Source organism: Xyrauchen texanus, chromosome 22 (genome assembly GCF_025860055.1).
Source record: "Xyrauchen texanus isolate HMW12.3.18 chromosome 22, RBS_HiC_50CHRs, whole genome shotgun sequence".
In the NCBI taxonomy this organism is placed as follows: domain Eukaryota; kingdom Metazoa; phylum Chordata; class Actinopteri; order Cypriniformes; family Catostomidae; genus Xyrauchen; species Xyrauchen texanus.
The window spans coordinates 13,849,355-13,874,896 of record NC_068297.1 but is presented as its reverse complement, the minus strand read 5'-3'; the positions used below and the strand labels follow the sequence as shown (position 1 = coordinate 13,874,896).

General features: G+C 39.2%; 1 protein-coding gene across 1 annotated transcript in view; it reads right to left on the bottom strand.

Annotated features, from left to right (window-relative positions):
* Positions 1-744: 744 nt before the first annotated feature.
* The window catches only part of slc8a1b (solute carrier family 8 member 1b), a 113,523-nt gene continuing 88,725 nt past the window's right edge, over positions 745-25,542 (bottom strand). Inside the window, exons 5-7 of the mRNA XM_052153304.1 lie at positions 22,096-22,195; positions 15,566-15,841; positions 745-7,253 (exon numbers count right to left, since the gene is read on the bottom strand). Of these exons, the coding sequence (XP_052009264.1) occupies positions 6,877-7,253; positions 15,566-15,841; positions 22,096-22,195 (753 nt within the window). The 3' untranslated portion in view covers positions 745-6,876. The remainder of the gene's footprint in view (positions 7,254-15,565; positions 15,842-22,095; positions 22,196-25,542) is intronic.

Genomic DNA, 25,542 nt, shown 5'->3' with positions numbered 1-25,542 from the left:
CCCAAAAATGACCATAAAAAAGACAATTTAAACAACTTTACAGCTGAAATAATGAGTTTTTATGAGAAATGAATGTGTGATTTTACAAAATTATAAGCTTCATATTTCTGCCTTTTTAAGCTCTCCAAAAATTGGCCCCATTCACTTCCATTGTAAGTGCCTCAACATAACCTTGATGTTTACCTTGATGTTTACCTTGATGTTTACCTTTTTAAAGGTAAAGGAGAGATTTCAAAATCATTAATTAACGTGGTAATCAACATTATGCCACAAATGCTGTCAAATGATCATAATTTGAATTTAACCTGGAATATACCTTTAATAAAAAGTGTTATAAGTACTTTATACACTTAAGATTAATGATTAGATTCTCATCGAAATATGCAATGAGTAACACAAAAGTAATCGGATTAGATTACCAAAAAAATGGAATATATTACGATACTGATTACAGTTCTGGTCAAGTAATTTGTAATCGGCACCAGATTACACTTCAGAGGTAATCAACCCAACATTGCAGATGGCATCAATGCTAACAGACGTTAACTAAAAGCCACAAAATTTTCATTTCATGTGATCTTAAATTACAAAATAACCTCTGTGTGCATGTATATAACTGCAGTGGTTCTGTATAATCTTACTGGTGACCCCTTTGTTACACTTGTTATCTGCATCATGAATGTGTGTGCTTGTGGAGAACTATACTCATAAAAAGAGACACACTGCAGCCCCTTGGCTCTAAACAGGATATCCCAAACTTTATTTCCTGTGTAGAGGTGTACTAAGGGAGCAATCACAGTTAGTGGACGTCCATCTTATTAGATGCAACACAAACACAAAAAAAAATAAATTAAAAAAAAAATCAGTTATTTAGATCTAAATTAAAACAACCTAACGATCAAAACAAAAAGCGTGATACAAAGCAAAAAGTGCAAGAGAGATAGATAAGATTGAGAGAGTTAGGAGGAAAATAGAGACTGCTTTAATAAGCCTATATGACAGAGAACAGTGTAAGACACACTATGCTGCAAGGCCATACACACTTTGCATTAACATGACTCTCAGCGTTTGCTTGCAGTAATCACACACACACACACACACACACAATGATTTGAGCCCCTCGATCTGTACAAGACCGATAAGATAATGAAACTTCATTTAGACCAGCTATTATGTTAACACTCATTACATTCAGTCCTGCTTTGGCATGAGCGCTTTCTGCCATGTTGATGAAATTGGTTTGCAACCTTTATAAATTTGATAAATTTATACCATATAAATAAGTACAATGTAATCGTATACACACAGACAAGTATATGTACTGTTCAGGAATTTCAGCAAAGTCTTTACACAAACACTGCTGCATTTGTTTACAACTTACAACCCATATAATTTCAGCACTGGACACATCAATGCAACATGTTAGTGAGGCCTTGAATTGGAGAGTTAGGGGGGAGAGAGAGGGGAGGAGTAAATAATATTATCAAAGATTGGTATTAAACCCCTGAAAACTACAGTCCATCTGAGTTGTGAGGAAGAGTGAGGGGGTAGAGGACATACACAAGGCAAACATTACCCTGATGTCTCACACACATTCTCCCAATGTTTTACAGATATTTTCCAGATGGTTCACAGAGCTTTGCAAGATGGTTTACAGACAAAGAGCAGATACATAAATAACAGATTATTTGTTTCCTCTAAGGATTAGTTCACCCAAAAATCAAAATACTGCCATTATTTACTCACCCTCTGAAATATGCCGTTCCGAGACAAGTCAAGCATGCAAGTGGACACGTGAGATGAATGTGCCATAGAAGCGACACACAATTAAGTGGTTGCTTCAGAAAATTTGCTTTAAGGACACTATTGTTTAGGTTGAAGTTTTAAGTTAGGGAGTACATTTTACGCATTAAAACCACCATCTAACATTCAACTTAAAACCTTGTATGATTACGTCACCATTTCACTCGCTTTTGGTAGCCCCAACTGGACATTTCACTGGGAAACTGCAGCAAAACGTGTAATAAAGCATGTGTAAACAACGTGGTCACGTCGTTTTCATGAGATCAAGTTGTTTGGAATTTAATGCAGGAAAGCCCTATGGGTTGGGAACAACACGAGCGTGTTAATAATGATAGAATGTACATTTTTTGGGTGGACTAATTCTTACCAATATCACATACTGCTCCAGACCAGGGAGACACACATATACACACACTCGCACACACTGCTCAGTGAAAAACTAGAACAAAACCAGCTCTATGCAACAATAAATCCAAAAGGCAATATTTGTCATAAGTTCGTAAAGGTCTCAAATAAATATGCTGTATTCTCTCTGTGATAATGCCAGAGTGGCGACTCTGTCTTCTTTCTAATGTACAGTATATACATACATATCTGAATCTTATTCTGTTAAATAATACAACCACCACAACAACCAAGCAGAGGACCTTGATATATTGCTTCCTTTTGTTAGTATATGTGCTCCTGTACCAAACAACAGATACTGCCTTTTTAATATACTTGTGCAAGTAAAAAAAAAAAAACACTTTTAAACTTACAGGAGAATTGAAACGATAAACAAGCAAACATACAAATACAATTCTGAATATCTATACAGCTTTCAAACCTCTGTCGACTATGTTAATGAAGGGAATTCTGCATACTATATACAGACAGGTTAGCATCCATGCATTGTCAACACGAAGCACATTAACATTCCAAATATGGACATGGCAAACATGAGGGTGGGGCATGGGGAGGGGTTAGGTTTCACAGAGTCAAATGCAGTCTCGCCCTGATATACAAGCACACCCACATGTGGTGAGTGCAGATGTACAGGCACAAATTCGTTGACCACTGCTCTGCCCAAAGCAAATACATATAGATTATAAACCTTAGAGACCATGTACATTTTAAATGTCTCATACACCCATAAATGTAGACACACCTCCGGTTTGATTGTGCAGTCAGTCGGCGAGAGTCTGTGAAAGTTGTTGGCAGAACATAGAGTATGGCTGTAATTCACATGGTTTCACCAAACCCAAATTCCTTTGGAATTCATCTCTTTTTTTGTTTTCTTTTTTTTGTTGTTGGTTGAATGGATATTAGGCTTCAGGAGAAAAAGTCTGTCCTGTTATACTGACTTTTTTTTTTCTTAATTGTTTGTGGTGTCTTTTCAGGTGGAGCTTGCAATTAGCAAGCAACACTGGGCCATTTTCATCAGGGTCATCACTTTCATATCGAAATACACTGGAGCTGGTACCACATTTTTTCTTTCATTAAAACAAAAAAAAAGAATAAACAGCCATTTAATTAGTAATTTTTTCATTCTCTTTCAAAATCAAGCTACAGATACTCCAAATCCCTGTGCCTTTCAATTTCCAAAATTCCTTTTATAAACACTTAAGACACTCCCTTTATCACAAGGGAAGTTGGTGCTCAGATGCAGTAAAAGAGGTGTAGTCTGGACCTCTCGAATAAGGTAGGAACACTCATAAGAAATGTCACCAAGGCCTTCCTTTTAATTGCAAGGATATTTTTGGTGTGAGTGAAAAATTCAGATTTGAGATACAAAAGCCAATTCAGGGGCTGTGTGGCACACTGCAGTTCTCAATAAGAAAGATTTTCCCTTTGGCAACTTAAGAGCAAACTACACTATAGTGTTCAAAATATTTATGTCACATCTACTAATATTTGTTTTATAAACTGAGCAAAGTAGCCATTCACAACAAATGCACTGCTTTTTAATATTTTGTCTTTGCAAAAATGCGTTAGACTGCCATTTTTGACAAATGCATCGCATCTCTCAGTTACATTAGTGCAATGTATTAAGTTAAAATAACTTCAATGTATATTGAGACAACTGCAATCTGTTCCATTCAAAAGAGTGAAAGATTGCGGTTTCACATTTTCAATCCAAGCTACTCTGAAAAATGTAAGCTTATACATTATTCTTTGTTTAAACCATGCTTTTTTTTTTTTAATGATGTTTAGAGTCAAATTCTGATTAGTTCTATAATTTCTCATTTTAAAACTGGCTTATGTCAAAAATGGCTGCTCCTAAAACCATGGCTACTCTATGAATTTACCTTACAGATCTGTATGCAGCAAATCTACATAGTACAAAGAAACAATCTCAGCAGGGATGGAGGGAGTGTTCCCTCGTAAACTCCACAGATGAGTGTATTTTTTCACCAATTATTAATCCTTGCATGAGCTAGATTGTAAGTATGTCAGGTATGGCCACTGTTTTTGCTGTTCAGTTAGTGTTTATGTGGTTGTGGTGTGTGTTAATGAATGTGTGTTTGTTTGGATGGCAAGTAACAGTCTTTAAAGTAAACTCCTTGATGAGATGTTGGCAAAAGCATTTTCATACACAAATTCCACTGTTGACTTTACACAATTTCCATCCGGGTTGACCAGCACTAAACCCTAACCAGCCTTGTTGGCCAGCAAAAACCAGCATTAACCAGCCTGGCTGACCAGCATTACCCATTTATCAGCCTTGCTGACCATAATTAACCAGCATTAACCAGCCTGATTGACCAGCACCAAACAATAAACAGCATGGTTCACCAGCCTTAACCTGGACATGGTTGTCCAGCACTAACAATTATCCAGCCTGGTTGACCAGCACTAACTATTATCCACAATCACCGGCATAAACCAGTTTGGTTGAAAAGCACTAACCACTAGCCAGCCTGAATAACCAGCATTAAACAACTTTGACCAGTATGCAAATTCTGCAATATTTTGCATGGCTGTGCTGGTTAACCAGCACTAACCATTAACCAGCCTGGTTGACCAGCACAAAACGGCATTAACAAGCCTGACTGACTAGCATTAACAATTAATAATCCTGGATGACCAGCACTAACGAGACTGGTTGACCAGCACTATCAAATAACCAGCCTGGTTGACCAGCATGAAAATTTTTGGATGTTGGAACAGTTTTGCATTACTATGATGATTTACCAGCACTAACCACTATTAACCTGCATGGTTGCCCAGCACTAATCAATTACCATCCTTGTTGACCACCATTAACCAGCCTGGCTTAACCACACTAACCACCATTAACCAACCTGGTTGACCAGCATGTAAATTCTGTCATGGTTCTGGTGCGTATGTTGGTTTTCTCTGTGTGTCTGCACATACGCATATTCCCAGTGTGTTGCCCTTTAACTTGTGAAATTCCCAAATGAACCATCAGCGAGGGAGACAGCAGTTACTGCAATAGACTACTTGTTTCACATCCAGGGCCTCCCAACAGACTCTGACGGGTGCGACCGTTAAGTCTGTTCTCTGGGTTCCATCCCCAGACCAATGGGCAAGCTGAGCAAGCCAACCAGGATCTGGAGTGGGTCCTGCATTGCGCGGCCTCTCGAGAGCTGTTGACTTTGAGGAATATGCCCACAACTCGTTGCCAGTATCGTCTACATATTGCCGGTATTGTCACCCTTCCAGTGCTGTTTAGGCTACCAACCTCCTCTGTTCTCCTCCCAAGAACCTGATGCTTTGGTTCTGTCCACGCACACTTTTCTCCAGCGTTGCTGTCTGCTTGTGGACCGACTACCTGTAACCACGCCACTGTTCCTGCCTCCTAGGATTTTTGCCTTTTTGTTTTCTTTGACATGTTTTATGAACTGTGATATTCAATGCCATATCCTTGGAGTAGATTATCCTTGTTCCCGCCCCCCAACATGCTTTGAACTTTATTTTTTCCACCTTCATGACTATATTTTGCCTTGTGGATTACATTTTTTTTTTAAATACATTTTCCCCATTTAATAAATAATCTTTTTCTCTCTGCATCCCTGGGTCCTTCTGAATCTTTTCTGACAAATATAAAAAAATAATTTTGGACAGTTATGACCGTTATTTGACCAGTATTAACCAGCCGTGACCATGATGGAAATTCATGCCAAGCTGGTGTTTCCATCAGGAATCCCTTAATGCTGAGCTCTTTAAATGGCACATTAAAATCTTTAAGAATGTCAGATCAAGGCTCTTGCACTAGTGTATCTCTGGTCTCTAAAGCTGGGAGGGATTACAGTCTTTACTGCACTCTCCTTATTATATAACTGATTCCTTTTTTAACTAAACTTTTGCTGAAAACGTAGGAAACTAACTTCACCAGTGCAAGTGGTATAAAAACTGGCCTTCACTGAAATTAGTACACGGACCTGCTTTTGACAACATCACTAAGCTGTTTAGGAGGATGTTCAAGGCAGCAGCTGACTACTTTTTGTTAGGGCCACTATAATTTAAGGTCAAACTGTGTTAAAAAACACAAACACACACAAAAAAAATGTGCTTATCTGTAAACCAAAATAAGTTGCGTAATTTTGTCTGTCTGCAAGTTCTAGGAGTATTCTGCTCTGCAAAACCAAAATGCAGTATCTACACATTTAGTCAAAATTAAGTTATGATCAAAAATGTTCTCTTACACTATGACCTTCCCAGTGACAGACAGGTTTGGTGCAACTGCTCATATTTAAAGAAAACAGAGTGAGACTTTCATAACTTTCATAGTTATTGTGTTTTGGCTTTGCAGGGCAGTATGTACATTATCTCTGCCACCCAAAAAACTCGACCTAAATTCCCAAAAAGACAAAAGATATATCAAAGACACTGAACTACATTACCCAGAGTTCCATGGCTCAATGAAAAAAGCTTACAGATAACACAGTTTGTGGTAATGATTATCCACATAAACCCAAAAACTTGTTTGCCTTCCTCTGCAGTCATTAGTCATTAACTTTTTCCGTGATCTTCACGTATTTTTCTCAGAATGCATGAACATGTATGTCACTGTGTGGAGGAGTGTAGTTCTGAGTGTGTTTGTTTGTATATATGAGTGTGACTGTGCGTTTAGAAGCCCTTGATGTGGCAATAAGCCTCCAGAGAGGAGAACAGGATGTAGAGGAGCCAGAGGCTGACGAAAAGCATGGTGGTCAGTGCTTTAGCAGTCCGCGGACCCCCCAGCTCGCCGCCGATGTCGGGCCGGCGGCGGTACATGAGCACCGCTACGCAGATGAAGGCGAAAATAGTAAAGAGGGTAACGGAGAAGGCCAGGTTACCCGGCTCCACCTTAAACTCGTGGCCCTTGGAGTTGTGATAGATGGCAGCGATGGACCACGCTACTCCGATGCCCAAGAAGACGTTCACGGCATTGCTCCCTGTCACATTTCCAATGGATGCGTCAGCGTACTGGTCCTGTATCGCGGCCACTTTGCTGGCAAAGGTGTCTAAAAGGAAGAGGAGGAAGACAGGTAAGAGAAAGGAATGAGGTAGTGGAGAAGAGGGAAAAGAGTGGTTTAAGTACAATACTTTTTGCCAATTGTTACAATAATTATAGTAGTTATCAACATTTTTGTTAAATCATTTCATATTATAACTTCAACAAAATATTTAACTTTCGCTACATCTCTAAAACAAGACTTTTTAATGTCAAATTTATACATTGGAAGAAGACAAACTACTCTCTCCAGAAAAAACTAAAGCACCCTAGATGATTCAAGCCTTTGTTTATAGCCTTTGTATCCTACTTCCAAATTAGGAAAATAAATAAAGAACATCACATCCAAACCACACCCATGATTTTTTTTTTACCCAATCATCAATGCTCTTCTACTAGTCGAATTGTTCTAGGTCAAGAATTTCAAAGTTGTGCACAAACAAGAGACATATAACTTAATGTTATATGTCATTACATTACTTAACAGAACAAAAAACGTTTTGTCATAAATTTTAGGAACTAAAAGAAGCCTGTTCGTCTACTAAGTGTAAAACACAAGCATTCACAAACACATTTACTTCTCTAAATGTGGAGATACTATATGGTCCTAACCTTAAAAAACTTTGTGCATTTTTAGAGTTTTTGAAAAATGGTTTTACTTAAATCGATTTTCCAATTGAGGACATCCTCAAAAGGAAGATTTAGTCACATTTAGCACTCTTTTGAGGACAATTACGCATGCACACACGCACACGCACACGCACACGCACACACACACGCACACACACACACATGTTGTGTTTCCATGTTTTATGGGGACTTTCCATAGACATAATGGTTTTTATACTGTACAAACTTTATATTCTATCCCCTAAACCTAATCCTACCCCTAAACCTAACCCTCACAGAAAACTTTCTGCATTTTTACATTTTCAAAAAACATAATTTAGTATGATTTATAAGCTGTTTTCCTCATGGGGACCGACAAAATGTCCCCACAAGGTCAAAAATTTCGGGTTTTACTATCCTTATGGGGACATTTGGTCCCCACAAAGTGATAAATACACGCTCACACACACACACACACACACACACACACACACACACACACACTACTGAGGACATCCCACCTACTTCTATTTTTTTTTTTTTTTATCTAAAGCCAATTATAATTCCTTTAACCATAATTTACTTTATTAAAGTTTTTTTTTTGTGCAATGTTGCAACGTCCCTAAAGAGAGGTTTGTCAGATTGAGTTAACGTCTGGGGACAATTTTGTCCCCATAGTATTGCTAAAAAAAAAATCACACACAGTAGCTATCTTCTCTTTCTCTCTCACTCAGCCCTCCTTTTTTGGTAAGGATGTGTCATTTTGTAATAACGGCATGGTTTACCTCAAATTTGAGTTGAAATCAGTGGGCTCTCTGCTTTTTAAACAGTGTGGTTTCTCTCTCAGAGACAGCTGCTTGCTAACAGGCTGATCTATTGCAGACAGATGAGAAGCCATGAGGATGCTGATTGGGCATTTGGCAGGAGGGCAATCACTGTACACCAGTTCTGTCTGGAAAAAGCCTCTAAATAATCCTTGAGGCATATACTCCTTTTCTAACTCTCTTCCTCACTGTCTCTTTTAATCTTTATCTTACATTTTACATTTTATGCATTTGGCAGATGCTTTTATCCAACGCGACTTACAGTGCAATTATTACAGGGTAAATCCCCCTGGAACAACCTGGAGTTAAGTGCCTTGCTCAAGGACACAATGGTGGTGGCCGTGGGGTTAGAACCTCTGACCTTCTGATTAACAGCCACTACGCCACCACCACATCTCTCTCCCTCCCTCACCCTTTCTCTTTTGTTACGCTAATGTAGTCTATAACGCGTAACCCTTCTGAACTGCTCTGGATATGTTGATATTACTCTTTGCTGCCTGCGGTCACAGAGAGCCATTTTTCTCATTTATAGGTCTCTCCTGCAGATACGCACTTCAAATTTACACATTTATATTCAAGTATTGGTATTCTGGCAGAGCAACTCAAATGAAAAGTATCCTATACATTTTAAATCACAAAACATTTTGTCAAACAAAAATAAGATTATAATAAAAAAGGTGAACATTGTTAGAAAAACGCAAATGGAGAACATTTTATTAATATCCTGTTCCGTCTTTGCAATACAATTGCAGTTAACAGTGACTCGCTTTAAATCTTAAGTAGTCACTGTGACTTGTGCATCATATTCCCAGTGAGTCTTTTTAAACTACAAATTTTACTGAAAGACAGACTGGGATCCTTTTATAAAAAGATTTCCCATTCATGTTTTGTCATACAACTCTGGAACAGAGTATATTTTGACAGAATTTTCATTTTTGAGTGACTTCTCCCTTTTAATGGATTCGCAGAAATGGTGCAGTATTAGTCAAAGTCGGGTTACTGTAAAAGTACTCATTTCTGAAATATTTTTCTCCTCGTTATTCTAAGCTGTCCTGTTATGTTGTTGTAAACAACAGCATGGAATGAACCGTTTCCATGGTATTACCATGGAAATTTCAGTCAAGGCACAGCTAACACCCAGTCTGGTGTTAAGTCTTGCCAAAGAGCCTGCAGTGCATAGACGACAACTGCCGCTAATGTGGGTGTGATGGCAATGAATACTCCATCCCAGAAAGACACTCGGGAGCAGTTAATCATAACAGAGTTAATACAGTGTTCCAGACCGTTACAGACTTTGAAACTGTTATTGACCTCAAACTGCTTATGTTTGCACATAGACAAAGATTCAAATTTGGACTGCTACACAATTAGTTTAAATGCCCACTTTTAAATGAAGCATATCACCCTGCAGCACTCATCAGTTACCCACTGAAGCTAAGCAGGGTTAAGCCTTTCTAGTACCTGGATGGAAGACTGCTGGAAGAGGTTTTAGTGAGGCCAGCAGGGGGTGCTTACTCTCCGGTCAGTGTGGGTCCCAGTATAGTAAGGGGATGCTATACTGTAAAAAAGGCACTGTCTTTCAGATCAGAGGCGGCGGCAGCCGATTTTGCCGGGGCTTCAGCCCCGAATGTTTTGAGTGTAGCCCCGAATGAATTTTGAAAAGTTGACTGACAAATATGAAACTGGACAAAAGCCTATGTAAACCCCCGAAATCACAAGTTGCCTTATTTCATTGTGCTTTGGCTTTGCACATACTGCATAGGCATAATCTAGCCTATAGAACAAGTTTCTTTGCTGTCGGTAGCCTATGGGCGACTCCGTTTCTTCCTCTCTGTTGAATATGCAGCAGGTAGGGGAGGAGCTGACATCAACTTACGTTACTTAGTGGCGAGTTAACAGCAGTTAGCAGGAAAGACAGCAAAAATGAAGCAAATGAGGCTTCTAAAATTTCCGAAAGAAGTCAGTGGGTAAGAATTCACATATGTTTTTGTCCCTAAAGTCTAAAGATCATCATCTGGCTGGCTTTCACCCACAGTAGGCTAAACCTTCAAGACCTCAAATATTGACTGATAGCTTCTAGCTTCGTGGTTAACACATCCACCTCTCACGCTGGAGACCGTGGTTCGAGTCCCGTTCGGAGCATAATTTTCTTGTTTATCAGGTGTTGTTTTCTCTAAGGATAACCAATAAGCATTAGCATAAAATGTATGTGTGAATTGCTTTGTGATATTACTTTGTAGTAAATATACACTTTGAGGGTAGCAAAGATGTGCCAGAATCAGGCATGGAAACTGGTAACAATTAATCAGTCACTTTACTTTAGAGAAAGTTAAAAGTGAAACATTGTTTATCCCAATGATCCTAATAAAAGGATTTTGACAGATGAACATGGAGAATTACATACAGTTCGATGCCATGGTGTGTCAATGAACTTAGACTAAAGTCATTCATGTATTTCTTTAACTTAGGATCTTATACATCATTTTGACTATGTCAAAAAATATAAATTATTTATATAAAAAAATTTTTTTACTTCACTTTACTCACTATAATATAACTCTTTTGTGATGACTTTATGGTAATGTACATGACAATTCAAGAATCATGATAGATCTAAGGGCAATCCCACTGATCTGCTCTTCCCAATAAATTTTCTTCAATGGTATTGGTCTACAATTTGACATAATGTAGCACTTGATGAATTAGTTGTTTGAAGCTGATTTGCAATAAGTTATGTGCTGTATCTGTTCTTTTGCATCACAGATGATTCAGGGAGGAGAGAGGATGTTGAGGATAGTACTAGAGTGGAAGATTTAGGAACTGTAGAAACAGGCCCAGCAAGAGCAAAACTCAAAGAATACCCTCTCACCAGCTTTGGACTACAGAGAAAAGGTTGCTAGTGTGAAAATAAAATGGTCTGGGCTAAGGCCCGGATGTCCTTCTATGCTGGAAACGCCTCTGTTTCAGATGAGATGTTAAACCAGTCCTGACACCCTGTGGGCATTTAAAAATACCAGGGTAGGGGTGTAACCTCTGTGTCCTAGCCAAATTTGCCCATTGGCCTAAATCTATAATAAATCTGAATTGGCTAAATTAATGTTGTCTCCTCTCCATCAATAGCTGGTGTGTGGTGGGTGTTCTGGTGCACTATGGCTGCTGTCGCATCATCCAGGTGGATGCTGCACACTGGTGGTGAATGAGGAGATTCCCCAGCTACTATGTAAAGAGCTTAGAAAATTATTATTATAGTAAACCTTTCACACAGTACATACTGTATTAGCACAGCTGCGTTCAGAGTGCATCACTGTACGCCAGTCATCGGGCGCCAACAAAGCATAACAATTTCAAATTAATTGAGCCAATTAATAATTCAAGATATGCTAAATGTTTGCTGAATCTATAGGCTTTGTTTTCTGCCTTATCAGTCAAAGTACATTTCATTTGTCTGGTTTCTGGATGAGCGCTTGGCTAATTGGATGTTTCATTCAGCTTTTTTCAAAATTACTGGCTTTCATCCCTCAGAACAGAATGACACATTTGCTAACGGTTCAATACGGCACTGTTCAATTTGCATTGTTTGGCATTTGCCATTTTGTCAAACTGTGCTCAAAGGCGGAATCGTAATCAAACAACAGTAGAAAAGAACAATCAATAGATGTGATTGTAAACCTTTCAGTAGAACAGATTTGAAAGTTTATTCCACACAAGCAAATAGATGAATGGAAATGTGTGATTTTCGGGCCCATGTGATTTTCGGGTGCGAGAATGTTTGCTACATTCTTTCATGCAATGGGACAATTCTGAATGTGAAAGAAATATTGAAAAATGTGTGTGTAATTGTTTCTATGTTAAATACTTTCTCAAATCCCATCTTAATACACAGAAACAACTACAAGTAATACATTTGTAGGCAGATTCCCCTGAAAAGTGTAAACACTTTGGTGCTATCAAAAATGTGTCATCTGACATATTATTTATTCATTCATTCAGAAAGAAAGAAATCAGAAGGGGAATCAGAGTAAAACTGGGCAGAAATGCAGATGAAAGGGAGGCGAGAAGCAAAATGGAGGGAGAAAATGAAAAGAAAGAATGAGAGAAGGAAAGAGCATTAAAGAGAGAGAGAGAGATGGGAATTTTTTTGTTTTCTGCTCTCTCAGCATTTTCTCTATGAGCAGTCCAGTGCATCTGGAATACTAAACATGGTGAACATACACTGCGTTTCCAGCAAACTGAATCTATTTAACATTTGTGTGTGTGTCTGAGGTTAGCACTCTCTCCAGTACATGGGCGTAATGGTGTGTGTGTTCCATTCTCCCATTTTAAATAAGTTATCAAGACTGCTGAGGGTAATGTATGGGGCGCAATGTAGCAAGGAGCTTTACTCCATATAATTATATAATATATCATAATCATAGCCCTACACACACACACAACCAAGGCCTTGGACATCCTCATTCTGTGATAAATGGCTTATGTAAATGTTCACACACATGGGTGGCTGAAACACAGAACTTGCAAAAAAACAGAAACATTTATGCATTTTCTTCACCCATTACCTTCTTTCCCACTCTCTGACCCCTTTTACACCAAGTATTAACATCTGTTTCAGTTAATATGATAAATACAGGTGTTTACCCAAAACGTTTTATGATCATTTCACTCAAACCATATTTGTTGATAGTCAGAAACGAATGTGATCATATCACATTTGAAGCACAAACACAAATCTGTTATGGACAACCGTATAGGACCACCTACTCGCATAAAAAAATTAAACAGGGGTTTTAAATGGATAGTTCATCCAAATTGTGTAATTATTTACTCACCCTCGTGCCGTTTCCAACTCGTATGACTTTCTTTCTTCGGCATAACACAAATTAAGATAATTTGAAGGAGGTATGATGTGTTTTTGGCCATATAATGCAAGTCAATAGGGTCCAAAAATGTTAAGCTCCCAAAAGGACATAAAGGCAGCATAAAAGTAATCCATACGACCAGAGTGGTTTAATCCATGTCTTCTGAAGCAATACGATTGCTTTGGATGAGAAACACACCAAACTTTAAGTCCTTTTTCACTATAAATCTTGACATAAGCATGAGGGTGAGTAAATTATGAGAGACTTTTTGGGTGAACACTTCCTTTAAACTGACCAGTCAAAAAACGAAAATGTCCCTGTTTCAGGACACTGTATTTTAAAGATAATTTTGTAAAAATCCAAATACCTTTACAGATCTTTATTGTAAAGGGTTTAAACAATGTTTTTCATGCATGTTCAATGAACCATAAGCAATTAATGAACATGCACCTGTGGAACGGTCATTAAGACACGAACAGCTTATAGACGGTAGGCAATTAAGGTCAATGTTATAAAAACTTAGGACACTAAAGAGACCGTTCTTCTGACTCTGAAAAACACCAAAAGAAAGATGCCCAGGGTTCCTGCTCATCTGCATGAATTTGCCTTAGGCATGCTGCATTGAGGCATGAGGACTGCAGATGTGCCTAAGACAGCGCTACGAGGAGACAGGAAGGACCGCTGATCATTCTCAAAGTGGCAAACCATGTGTAATAGCACTTGCACAGGATCGGTACATCTGAATATCACACCTGTGGGACAGGTACAGGATGGCAACAACAACTGCCGAGTTACACCAGGAATGCACAATCTCTCCATCAGTGCTCTGACTGTCCGAAATAGGCTGAGAGAGGCTGGACTGAGGGCTTCTAGGCCTGTTGTAAGGCAGGTCCTTACCAGATATCACCGGCAACAACATCACCTATGGACACAAACCCACCTTCGCTGGACCAGACATGACTGGCAAAAAGTGCTCTTCACTGACGAGTCGCATTTGTTTCGTCAAAGGAATGAGCATTACACCGATTGATTTGGAGGTGGAGGGTCCGTCATTGTCTAGGGTGGTGTGTCATAGCATCATCAAGCTTGTTGTCATTACAGGCATCTCAACGCTGTGTGTTACAGGGAAGACATCCTCCTCCTTCATGTGGTCTTCCTGCAGGCTCATCCTGACATGGCCCGCCAGCATGACAATATCACCAGCCATACTGCTTGTTCTGTGCGTGATTTCCTGCAAGACAGGAATGTCAGGGTTCTGCCATGGCCAGCGAAGAGCCTGGATCTCAATACCATTGAGCACGTCTGGGACCTGTTGGATCGGAGGGTGAGGGGCCATTGCCCCAAGAAATGTCTGGGAACTTGCAAGTGTCTTGGTGGGAAAGTGGGGTAACATCTCACAGCAAGAACTGATAAATCTGGTGCAGTCCATGAGGAGGAGATGCACTGCACTTAATGCAGCTGGTGGCCACACCAGATGCTGACTGTTACTTTTGATTTTGACCCCCCTTTGTTCAGGGACACATTATTCCATTTCTGTTAGTCACATGTCTGTGAAACTTGTTCAGTTTTTGTCTAAGTTGTTGAATATTTTTATTTTCATACAAATATTTACACGTTAAGTTGGCTGAAAATAAAAGCAAGCGAGAGGACGTTTCTTTTTGGCTGAGATTTTATATATACAGTATATATATTAGACTTCAAAGAACATCTGAAGTATAATTATAAAGATAATTAGCACTGGATGAAAGCAAATGTATAAATAATCTGCTAAATTACACTAAAAAACAAGCAAAATGCTCAGTGTTGTTTGTGGCATCATTAAAAGCAACATCATTTTCAACATGCAGCAATATATTGCATGATGTATGCAGTCATGAAATCAGAGACCCTCCCCTTGAAATCCTATCACATGATTTGAGACGTACTTTAAAACATCAGGTACAAAATGCAATGTGTCTAGGCTGACCACTTATCAATGGATCACACAACACCAAATGTTAATAGAAGGTGTAAAATGGGCCTCTGTCTCTCACCTGGAATTGAAGTGCCAAGAGCCACAAACACCACTGCGGTGACAGAGTCTTTGAGTCCAATGGTGCAGCCGAAGTGGGATGCCAGGTCTCCGATGAATGCTGTCAGAAAGCCAATCATGACGATTGACACCACAAAACATGCCCACCCATTCCAGTAATCGGTGGGTGGGACGAAGGCGAAGAGAACTTTCCAGAAGACGGTGAGGAAATGCATGACATAATCAAAACAGGACGGAAGCTTCTCCTCTCCGCATTCCTCCTCATCATCATCTTCACCTGCAGGAAGATAAAGGGCAAATTATAGGCACATTTACACCATTGGGCCAGACGGTTCTTGTGGAGCTGTGCATCTTCAAAAAGATATATGATGAGGGATGGTGGTTGCCTAGTTTCTGTGGGAGCGGTGAGCAGGGCAACTGTTTCGCATTGGCATTGGAGGTAATTATTGCGGGAGCTTACATTTGCGGGGGAGCTGTATGGAGTTTTAATGCTGGGACACATTATGCTGCTGTGGGTTTCTTTCTATTTGTATACAGGAGTGAGTACTGCAGTGGCAGTGTCAACTGGGTGAGTGTCAGTTCAAAAGCCTAATGCATCTCGCCGCTGTGTTTATCGACTAGGTTCTGTTGAGGATCATTTTTAGATTTTTTTGAAACCAATGTCTAGACACGGGGAGGTTTTGTCATAAGCAAATAGAGGGTCGAGATGAGAATTTCTCTGGAGTAGACAAAACAAGACAACAAAAGCCAGGGACTTGTATGGATGAATGGGGGTTGCCAGTTTGAAAATGAAAACTGAATGTCCGCATTTCAATTGATCAGTTTTACTCTGTTTGATGTTGAAATGGATTTTGTCATGGTTTAAGAATTGAAGGTCGGAGAAGGTGGGGTGGATGGCTGGGTTGAAGGTGGAGTTGATGGTGAGTTCTGAGACTCTGAACATGGCGTCTAGGGTTCTTGTTTTGTTGGGAGAAAATATACCGGAGCGAAAAGTAACCAGGCATTTGGTTAGGATTTCGATGGTTAGTAGTTGTCTGGTGTCCGGACTGGTGGGATTCATTTTGTGTAAAACCATGATAAGGAGAGCTATCTGGGAGTTTGTAATGGAAGGGCATTGTTGGCCGTGGATGAGTTTAAAGAAGAAATGTATGCCGCTGAGGTAGACTTAGATTGTTCTTGGCTGAATTGATTTGGTATTATGGAGGTGAGATATGAATGAGGATATGGAGAGGAGAGAAATAACTGGAAAAACTAAGTTTTTGAAAGAACTCCAAGCTACCCAGTAAGTTTGGAGTGTTCTGGGAAACATTTGAAAGTGCCTGTGGAGAGAATATAAATATCTCTGTGTATGTACCTGTAAGGGAAGCAAAAGGTTAGTTAAGAAAATATAACCATTACATTTATTCATACCTGAAGGGAACCAAAAGTTTAGTTAGGAAAACATAACTATTACATTTGTCATGTCGGGGCACTACTGCGGCATTATCAAAAGCGAAAGGAGAACTGCTGTGGCGGTATCAAGCATAGCCAGGAGCTGATACGGCAGTATCGAGCATGGTCAGGTGCTGCGGCACAGTATCGAATGGGGCACACATGGCTTTATTACGTTTACACACGCCTGTAAGGAAAGCACAAGTTTATTTTGGAGGTTAAATCAGGTTCCATTTATTATATGTTGGGCTCATGTTAACCATGAGCAAAAGAAATGCCAATACAAAGGCTAACGGGAAATGCTAAAGGCTCCTAAGATTACTGCACATCTACTGCACTGAAAAGGGAGAGCTCAAACTGCGTTTTGGACAGGAGAGCCCACGGAGTGAATGACGTGAAACATCTTACAGCATTCGAATGGGAGAGCCCACCCTGCAATTTGAACGGAAGAGCCTGCACTGTGATCAAATGGCAGGGCCCACACTGTGATTCGAACTGGAGAGCCTGCGACCAATGTGCTGAGGCTCACACTGCATTCGAATGGCGGGTGACGCTGAGTAAAGAACCTTGCCGAATTGTGGTTTGTGATGGGTATATATTTATGAGCTGTGCCCCTAGACTTTTATTAGATGAAACAGGAAACATGGTTGTGGTGTTGTGGGAGATTTAGTGGCACAACCTGAAAGGTTCTGCAGTTGCGGTACCTGGACAGTACATTTGCGCTGAAAGTAATATTGGTGAAACCCCTGCAGAAGGCACAATTTCAGGCGTTGCTTTAGAAAAGACAAAAGCCATATTTAGGTGAAACTTATACTAGGAAGACATTTCACAACCCTGTGCATGCAGTCGACGTTTCAGGGACATAAGTCTAGAGAGAAGAGAAAATGAATATTAGTGGCATTTTGAATGAATAATGTGACCAACAGCATACAATTATCCAAGAATAAAAAAGGGCTGCAAAGAGGGCTTCCTGGGAAATACAGCTTTAAAAACAATAAATATAAAAGAGCTTTAGCTCTGCACTGCAAATGGAAATGCAGGAGAAAATGGACTTTAAATCATTATTCACTTGTGGCCATTCCAGTTTTGTGAGGAGATACTCTTAACTATCCCCAGAAAATCAGAGAGACAGAGAGAGAGAGACCACTGAAGCGCTGCTAAGAAGGAAACACCTGTGCACTAGAACGGGATTTAAACAATCAATCGTGTGGGAATAAAATGTAGACAGTTACAATGAAAGGACTGGTGCATGGCCATATGAAGTGGTAGCACTGGTATATGGCAAAGAAGTGGCCGGTTTTGCGGAGGCTGCCTCAACGCAATAGGATCTGCTTCGGCGAGTAATGATTAAAAAGGAAGAAATGCAGGGTAGAAAACCACAGAAGCATCAGCTTTCATTGAAAAACATAATGATTTTGATAAATTAGCTAATCTGATAAGGAGGACGAATGCTTCAAGTGGAGTAATAAGACGTTGCATGGATCAGTCGCGGCCGAATGCTGGAAACAGCTGAGACCGTAGAGACGTAAACAGCTGCTTATATACTCTGGCTGTTAATTGATAGATTAGATGGACTCGCTCCTACCGAACTTGCGTTTAGGAACTTCATTTGTGGTACGAACATGAATAATACCTCAAATTGAGTGGCTTGTTGAAGAGAGGTGTGATGTACTCTGTATGATGTTTAATAATCGATCAGATGTACAATGTTCCAGGGAAACTGAGCAATATCTAGATATTTAAAATATCTAGAATATCATACATTTGTGGGCTAGGCTCTTTTTAGTTGGGCAAGTAAGCAACAACTTGGCAACTTCACTAAAATCACTAACAACAGCATTGGAACCTCATAACACCCTTGCAACCACCCACAACACCATAAATTTATGGCGCTGAGATTTGCATGGACCAAACAACACAGATGTTCTTCAGAAAACATAAAAATCTATTTGTACATAAAAGCCATGTACAATGATAGAACAATCTTGTTCTTGCACATAGTCAACAGTCAACTATAGCTTTTGAAGTGTTGTTCACACAAAGGCTCTTAGAGGTAGACTAGACTAAATCCCTCTGGCATTAAATAGAAATATTAAACATTGAACAAACTGACAACAGAGAATTAGTTTTTTTCCCTCTCACTCCAAAAAGGCTTTTATCGATATGTAGAACACACAGGAACATGTGTGTGTGTGTGTGTGTGTGTGTGTGTGTGTGTGCATTGAGAGACAGAGGATCTAATCTGTTTGATATTCTGTTGGTGCTGTGTTTTCTTGAGAGCATAAAGAGAGCAGCTTTCACATGTCCGCGCACACACACAGACCTCTCTGACATGTGAGGCTGTTCCTTTAAAGTGTGATTAGATGTTACAGGATGCTCACAAATTTCTGCTGTTCAGACAGCAGCTGAGAGCAAAAGGCATTTCAAGACTCTTGCGTTAGATTTTGTTATTGTTTTGCGAAGACATTCTGTTTTGGGACCAAAACAATTATAGCACTGCTTATGTTAAACAAATTATTGATAAAAAAAAAAGATGCTATTAAATTGTTCAGGTTGAGTATGTACAAATACACAATATGCACAGCAAACATGTTGGCAAGTTTGAACTTAAACTTGAATGAATCACATCAAAAATTTTGATACGATTGATATCAGAGTGAATGGCAGTGTGAGTCGCTTTTGAAGATTCAGAAAGAAATATCATCTGTTCAGATTCAATATCTCTATCTCAGTCTCAAACTGAGCCTCTGTGATAAAAAAAACAGCATGATAAAATGTATACATTGATTAAAATCATCTCCAAGAGTTCTCTGAAATGTCTTTCTATAGAAGTCATGGAAAGACAAACATAAACTTGTTTTCTTAGCTTATCTAAATGAGCACATATTTAGTCTTCTAAGCCTAATTAAATACAAATTACAATTTAATTACTATAGACATACCATTCCCCTAAAAGGAAGAAAAAAGTATTTTTAGAGTAAAAACAAAAACAAAACCGTTTTTGCTTACATATTTTATTTGATCCTTTACTGAGAATGTCCACTGTTGTCCAAAAAGGGAGGTTTTGTCAGATGTAGGACAATTTTGTCCACAAACTAAAGTACAAATACACACACACACACACACACACACACACACACACACACACACACACACACACACACACGCAGAGTATTCGTGTTGTGTTTACTCCCTCCTTATCTTCCAGATATATATCCTCTAGCAGTGCTACAGCGTCTGACATTTATCAAAGCTTTTAAACTGTAAACTCTTCAATTCACTGGTTGCAGAACTTTTCTCTTTGTTTCTGTATCTGTGTGTATGATTGTGGACATGTGTGTGTGTCTGTGTGTCATGATGAAAAATTTATAAAAATTATAAATTCAAATTTTGCATTTAATGATTAAAATAAATCTAAACAACTAGAATCACTTAGAAATGTCTCCATTTGAATGAATTAAAAAAGCCTTGCTGTTTTGAAACACAAAAGAAACTAGATGTTGTATGAAAAGTCATAAAGGCACATTGTAACTGCTGTGGCTGGTCTGACAGCAGTTCATGCCCGGCTGTCTTCAGCAGTGTACAGGTGATTACAGGTCAGTTCTGACAGCAGACACACACTGAAACAGGCTTTTAACCTTGCTTTGCCCCAGAGCACAAATTGGCACACTGAGAGGTGTTCAAGTGTGAACCACTAAGTCCCCAACACCTGATCCACACACACACACACACACACACTGTGTGAGGACAGCCTCTGTGATCATCACTCTTTCTGAGGTCGTATTGTGAGTGCTAATTACTTCAGAGAGCACAAACTGACATTTTTCTTTCTCTGGCTCTTTCTATCTGTGCTCCAATTTCTTTCTGCTTGTACATTTTTTAGAGCTGTCAAATGATTCAAATATTTAATCGTGATTAAATTTCTGCCCACACAATTGTAACCGGTGGGACAGTCTAGATTACCTGCAGGGTTCCAGCAATGTCTACAACTTCTACATTGGCTAGTGCATTGTCAAACAGAGATGCTGTGACAGAACCCTAGAGACAGCAGCAGGGTTTCCGTTAGCCGGCAATCAGTACCGCTGCTCCCTATACGCATATTGCGCAGTCTGCATAGGGCACCAACTCCCTAGGGAGCACCAGAATATCCACCGGCTGCCCTTACTTGCACATCATATGTTATTCAAGGACCTGGTAGCAGTCGCGGATCACAGACAATCGCCACGCCCTCGCACTTTCACTACATGCCTGCACCACGCCCGCGCAACTTTTGCCCCATGCTCACACCGCGCCACGCAGTGCTAAGCTGGTGTTTAAATAGCAGCTGTCTTGCTGCTGCAATGATGTTACAATGTTAGGAGCTCTATCTGTGCTTTGCGGGCATGTTCTACAGCAAAGCTACATTGATAAAATGCTTGGCGCAGGTCTCAGCATTATGTCTCCCACCATTTGTTTTCACGAAGGCAATGCATGTGACATTAGCGCCATTTGCACAAATTGACTTGCTTATCATGAACTATGGTTTATACAAAGGGTCATATTACGTGTTAACAGCATAAATGTTTTTTTTTTGCCACTTTACATCAGGGTGCCCCATCGTAATGTCTCTTCTCATGCATGTGAATGACTACACACGAGCAGGAGCATATCCATACCCATATTTGCTAACATGTTGGAACCATAAACAACACAACATTTTATGCAATTTATTTAGCTGAAACAAAAACTGTGATGGACAGCTGTCATTTTTGTGTTAAAATACTTCTGTTCTAGCTTAACATGCGGAGACAACTATAAATAAGCCATCAGCAGATTCCCCATAAAAGTTAAGTGTAAACACTGTGGTGCAATCAAAACATTGCTCAGTTCGTTTGAACATCCCATCCAGCCCGACACCGCAACATTGGCTCAAGCAATAGCATAAGTTTGGGTCGGGCTATCTGTTTGTCAATTAAACTCAGACAGGGAGAGTGTTTGGGAAAGCCTGTCCTAAAACAGTGAATTTGAGCAATTCCATTGATTCTGACACTAAACTGATTCCCAGTGATACAAACAGATTAAAATGAACCCACATGTTGGTGCTCACACACACACACTCACCAGCACTGACTGTGATTGCCTCAATGAATTGGTCCCTCCAGCTGTTGGTGCCAACTAGAAGTGCCAAGTTTGTCTTTTTAATCAGCTTGTCAACAGTGTTCTACAGAGAAGACAAAGAAAGAAAGCACACAAAGAAAATGTATGACGTTATTGTTAAGCTCAAATGAAAACATTAATAAAAACACATGTATGCACACACACATCAGACGAGACGGAACACGTCCTGTCGAGTGCTTTTGACTGCTATTTGGTCTGACCTGCTGTGAAGTGTGTGTGGGATCGTCTGCACACTGCGTGTGCATGTGTACATGTGGTTCTATATGTATATCAGCCTAAAGTGTGTGTAGGCGACCAATGAGGAGCCAATGTTTAGCTACTTGAACTTCCCTTGGAGAGCGAGAATTTGTCTTACGTGTTTCTATAAGTAATAAGGATGAAACTTGTCTTTAGGGAGGCATCTACACACTTCTGTTCTGATCGAATTCCAAAGTAATTAATTACTGTAATTGAATTACCTTTTAATACAAAAGTAGTGTAGTGAGGAGTTTAATTACATTTCAAAATCATGTAATCAGATTAGAGTTACTGACTTTCAAATAAGTGAATTACTTTTAATAATTGAGTTACACTTTTCAAAAATAATATTAATTGTGTAGAATACATTTTAAAACATGATTTACATTAATATGTACATCTGCTTGCATTTTATTAAAGATGAAATGAATGCGTCCATTAATCCCTTCGCACATACGATCAAACCGGTGTGATTATGCTAGGCTGGGCACGATGAAACTGGTGCAATCTGCATTCGTGCTACTGTTTACCAGCAGAGAGGATTTGAAGCGATTGCCATAATAAATCAGATGCTCATAGTCTTTTCAACATCACAATATCTTTTAGTTTTTATTTTACAAACATTCAGTTAATCGCAAAATACAAATTACCGTCAGAGCTGAATGTTTTGATGTAGCGATTTGACGATGTTATCTGACGTCAAACAAAAAATTTAGAAACTAGTTAGTCTACTTCAGCCCTCACATTTTATCCGCCACTCATTCTCATCTCTTCCGGTGCAACAGGTGGAAGGGCTAGATTTTTAGAACTATCTATGCTTGACAAACTCAGAATACCATGCTGCTTTGCAATGTAAACAACATGGCAGTGCACATTATGGCATTCGTGATCGTAAGGCATTGCCTTTTTTTAAATACAGTGCACACTAAAGAACTCATTAGTCGGTACAGGGAATACACATGTGCGAAAGGGTTAATGTGTCAATGAATGAGAAGGAAATAAAGCCATTATTTTGAGTAAATCATAATACTTAAGTATTATGTATTGTGATTACTTTTCTAAAGATGTAATCAGTAAGTCAGTAATCTGATTACAATTTAAGAGAAGTAATTAGTTGTTTACATATTTGAGTAATTTCACAACCCATCTTATATTCTGATGTGTGTCTGATGCGTTTTTAAAGGGATTGTTCACCCAAAAATGAGAATTCTCTCATCATTTACTCTCACTCATGCAATCCCAGATGTGTATGATTTTCTTTCTTCTGCAGAACACAAACAAAGATTTTTTAGAAGAATGTTTCAGCTTTGTAGTTCCATCCAATGCAAATTAATCTTGGCCAGAACTTCGAAAAAGCACATAAAGATAGCAAAAATGTAATCCATACAACTCCAGTAGTTTAATCCATGCCTTCTAAAGCAATATGATAGGTGTGGGTGAGAAACAGATCAATATTTAAGTCTATAAATCTCCACTTTCAAGCAGCCCTCCTAAGCGCTCTCCTCTCCTAAGAGGCAATTTGCATTCTTTGTGAATATCACCACAGACAGACCACTGCTATTAAAATAAATGGGAGAAATTGGAACACCCAATGGACAATGGATGTAGAAAAGGAAGTCCTGCTTTTTAGGTAAAAGAGACAATAATATTTTAGATGCATACAGTTGAAGTCAGAAGTTTACATATACTGAGGTTGAAGTCATTAAAATCCATTTTTTAATCACTCCATAGATTTAATATTAGCAAACTATAGTTTGGCAAGTCATTTAGGACATCTACCTTGTGCATGACACAAGTAATTTTTCCAACAATTGAATTGCCTATATCAGTCAATTCCAGTGGGTCAGAAGTTTACATACACTAAGTTAACTGTGCCTTTACGCAGCTTAGAAAATTCCAGAAAATTATGTTAAGCCTTAGATAATTAGCCATATAGCTTCTTATAGGAGGTGTACTGAATCGGAGGTGTACCTGTGGATGTATTTTAAGGCCTACCTTTAAACTTAGAGCCTCTTTGCTTGACATCATGGAAAAATCGAAAGAAATCAGAAATTTCCAAAAGCCCTCATTCACACCAAAACAAGGCAAACTGCGTTCATCTGTACAAACAATAGTACGCAAGTATAAACATGGGACCACACAGCCATCATACAGCTCAGGAAGGAGATGCATTCTGTCTCCTAGAGATGAACGTAGTTTGTTGTGAAAAGTGTAAATAAATCCCAAAACAACAGCAAAGGACCTTGTGAAGAAGCTGGAGGAAACAGGTAGACAAGTATCTATATCCACAGTAAATTGGGTCCTATCAAAATAACCTGAATGACTGCTCAGCAAGGAAGAAGACAATGCTCCAAAACCACCATAAAAAAAAAAAAGCCAGAATACAGTTTGCAAGTGCACATGTGGACAAAGATCTTACTTTTTGGAGACATGTCCTCTGGTCTGATGAAACAAACATTTAACTTTTTAGCCATAATGTACATAATTATGTTTGGAGGAAAAAGGGTGAGCCTTGCAAGCCAAAAAAAAAACAAAAAACAACTCAACCTTGAAGCATGGGGGTGGCAGCATCATATTGTGGTGGTGCTTTGCTACAGGAGGGACTGGTACACTTCACAAAATAGATGGCATCATAAGGAAGGAAAAATATGTGGATATATTGAAGCAAAATCTGAAGACATCAGCCAGGAAGTTAAATCTCGGTCATAAATGGGTCTTCCAAATGGACAATGACCCCAAGCATAACTCCAAAGTTGTGGCAAAATGGCTTAAGAACAACAAAGTAAAGGTATTGGAGTGGCCATCACAAAGCCTTGACCTCAATCTGATAAAAAACATGTGTGGGCAGAACTGAAAAAGCATGTGCGAGCAAGGAGGCCTACAAACCTACAGACACAGTTACACCAGTTCTGTCTGGAATGGGCCAAAACTCCAGCAACTTATTGTGAGAAGCTTGTGGAAGGCTTCCCAAAACATTTGACCCAAGTTAAATAATTTGAAGGCAATGAACCAAAAACTAACAAAGTGCATGTAAACTTCTGACTCACTGGGGCTGTGATGAAAGAAATAAAGCTGAAATAAAAAAATAATTCTCTCTACTATTATTCTGACATTTCACATTACTTAAAATGTAATGATCATAAATGACCTAAG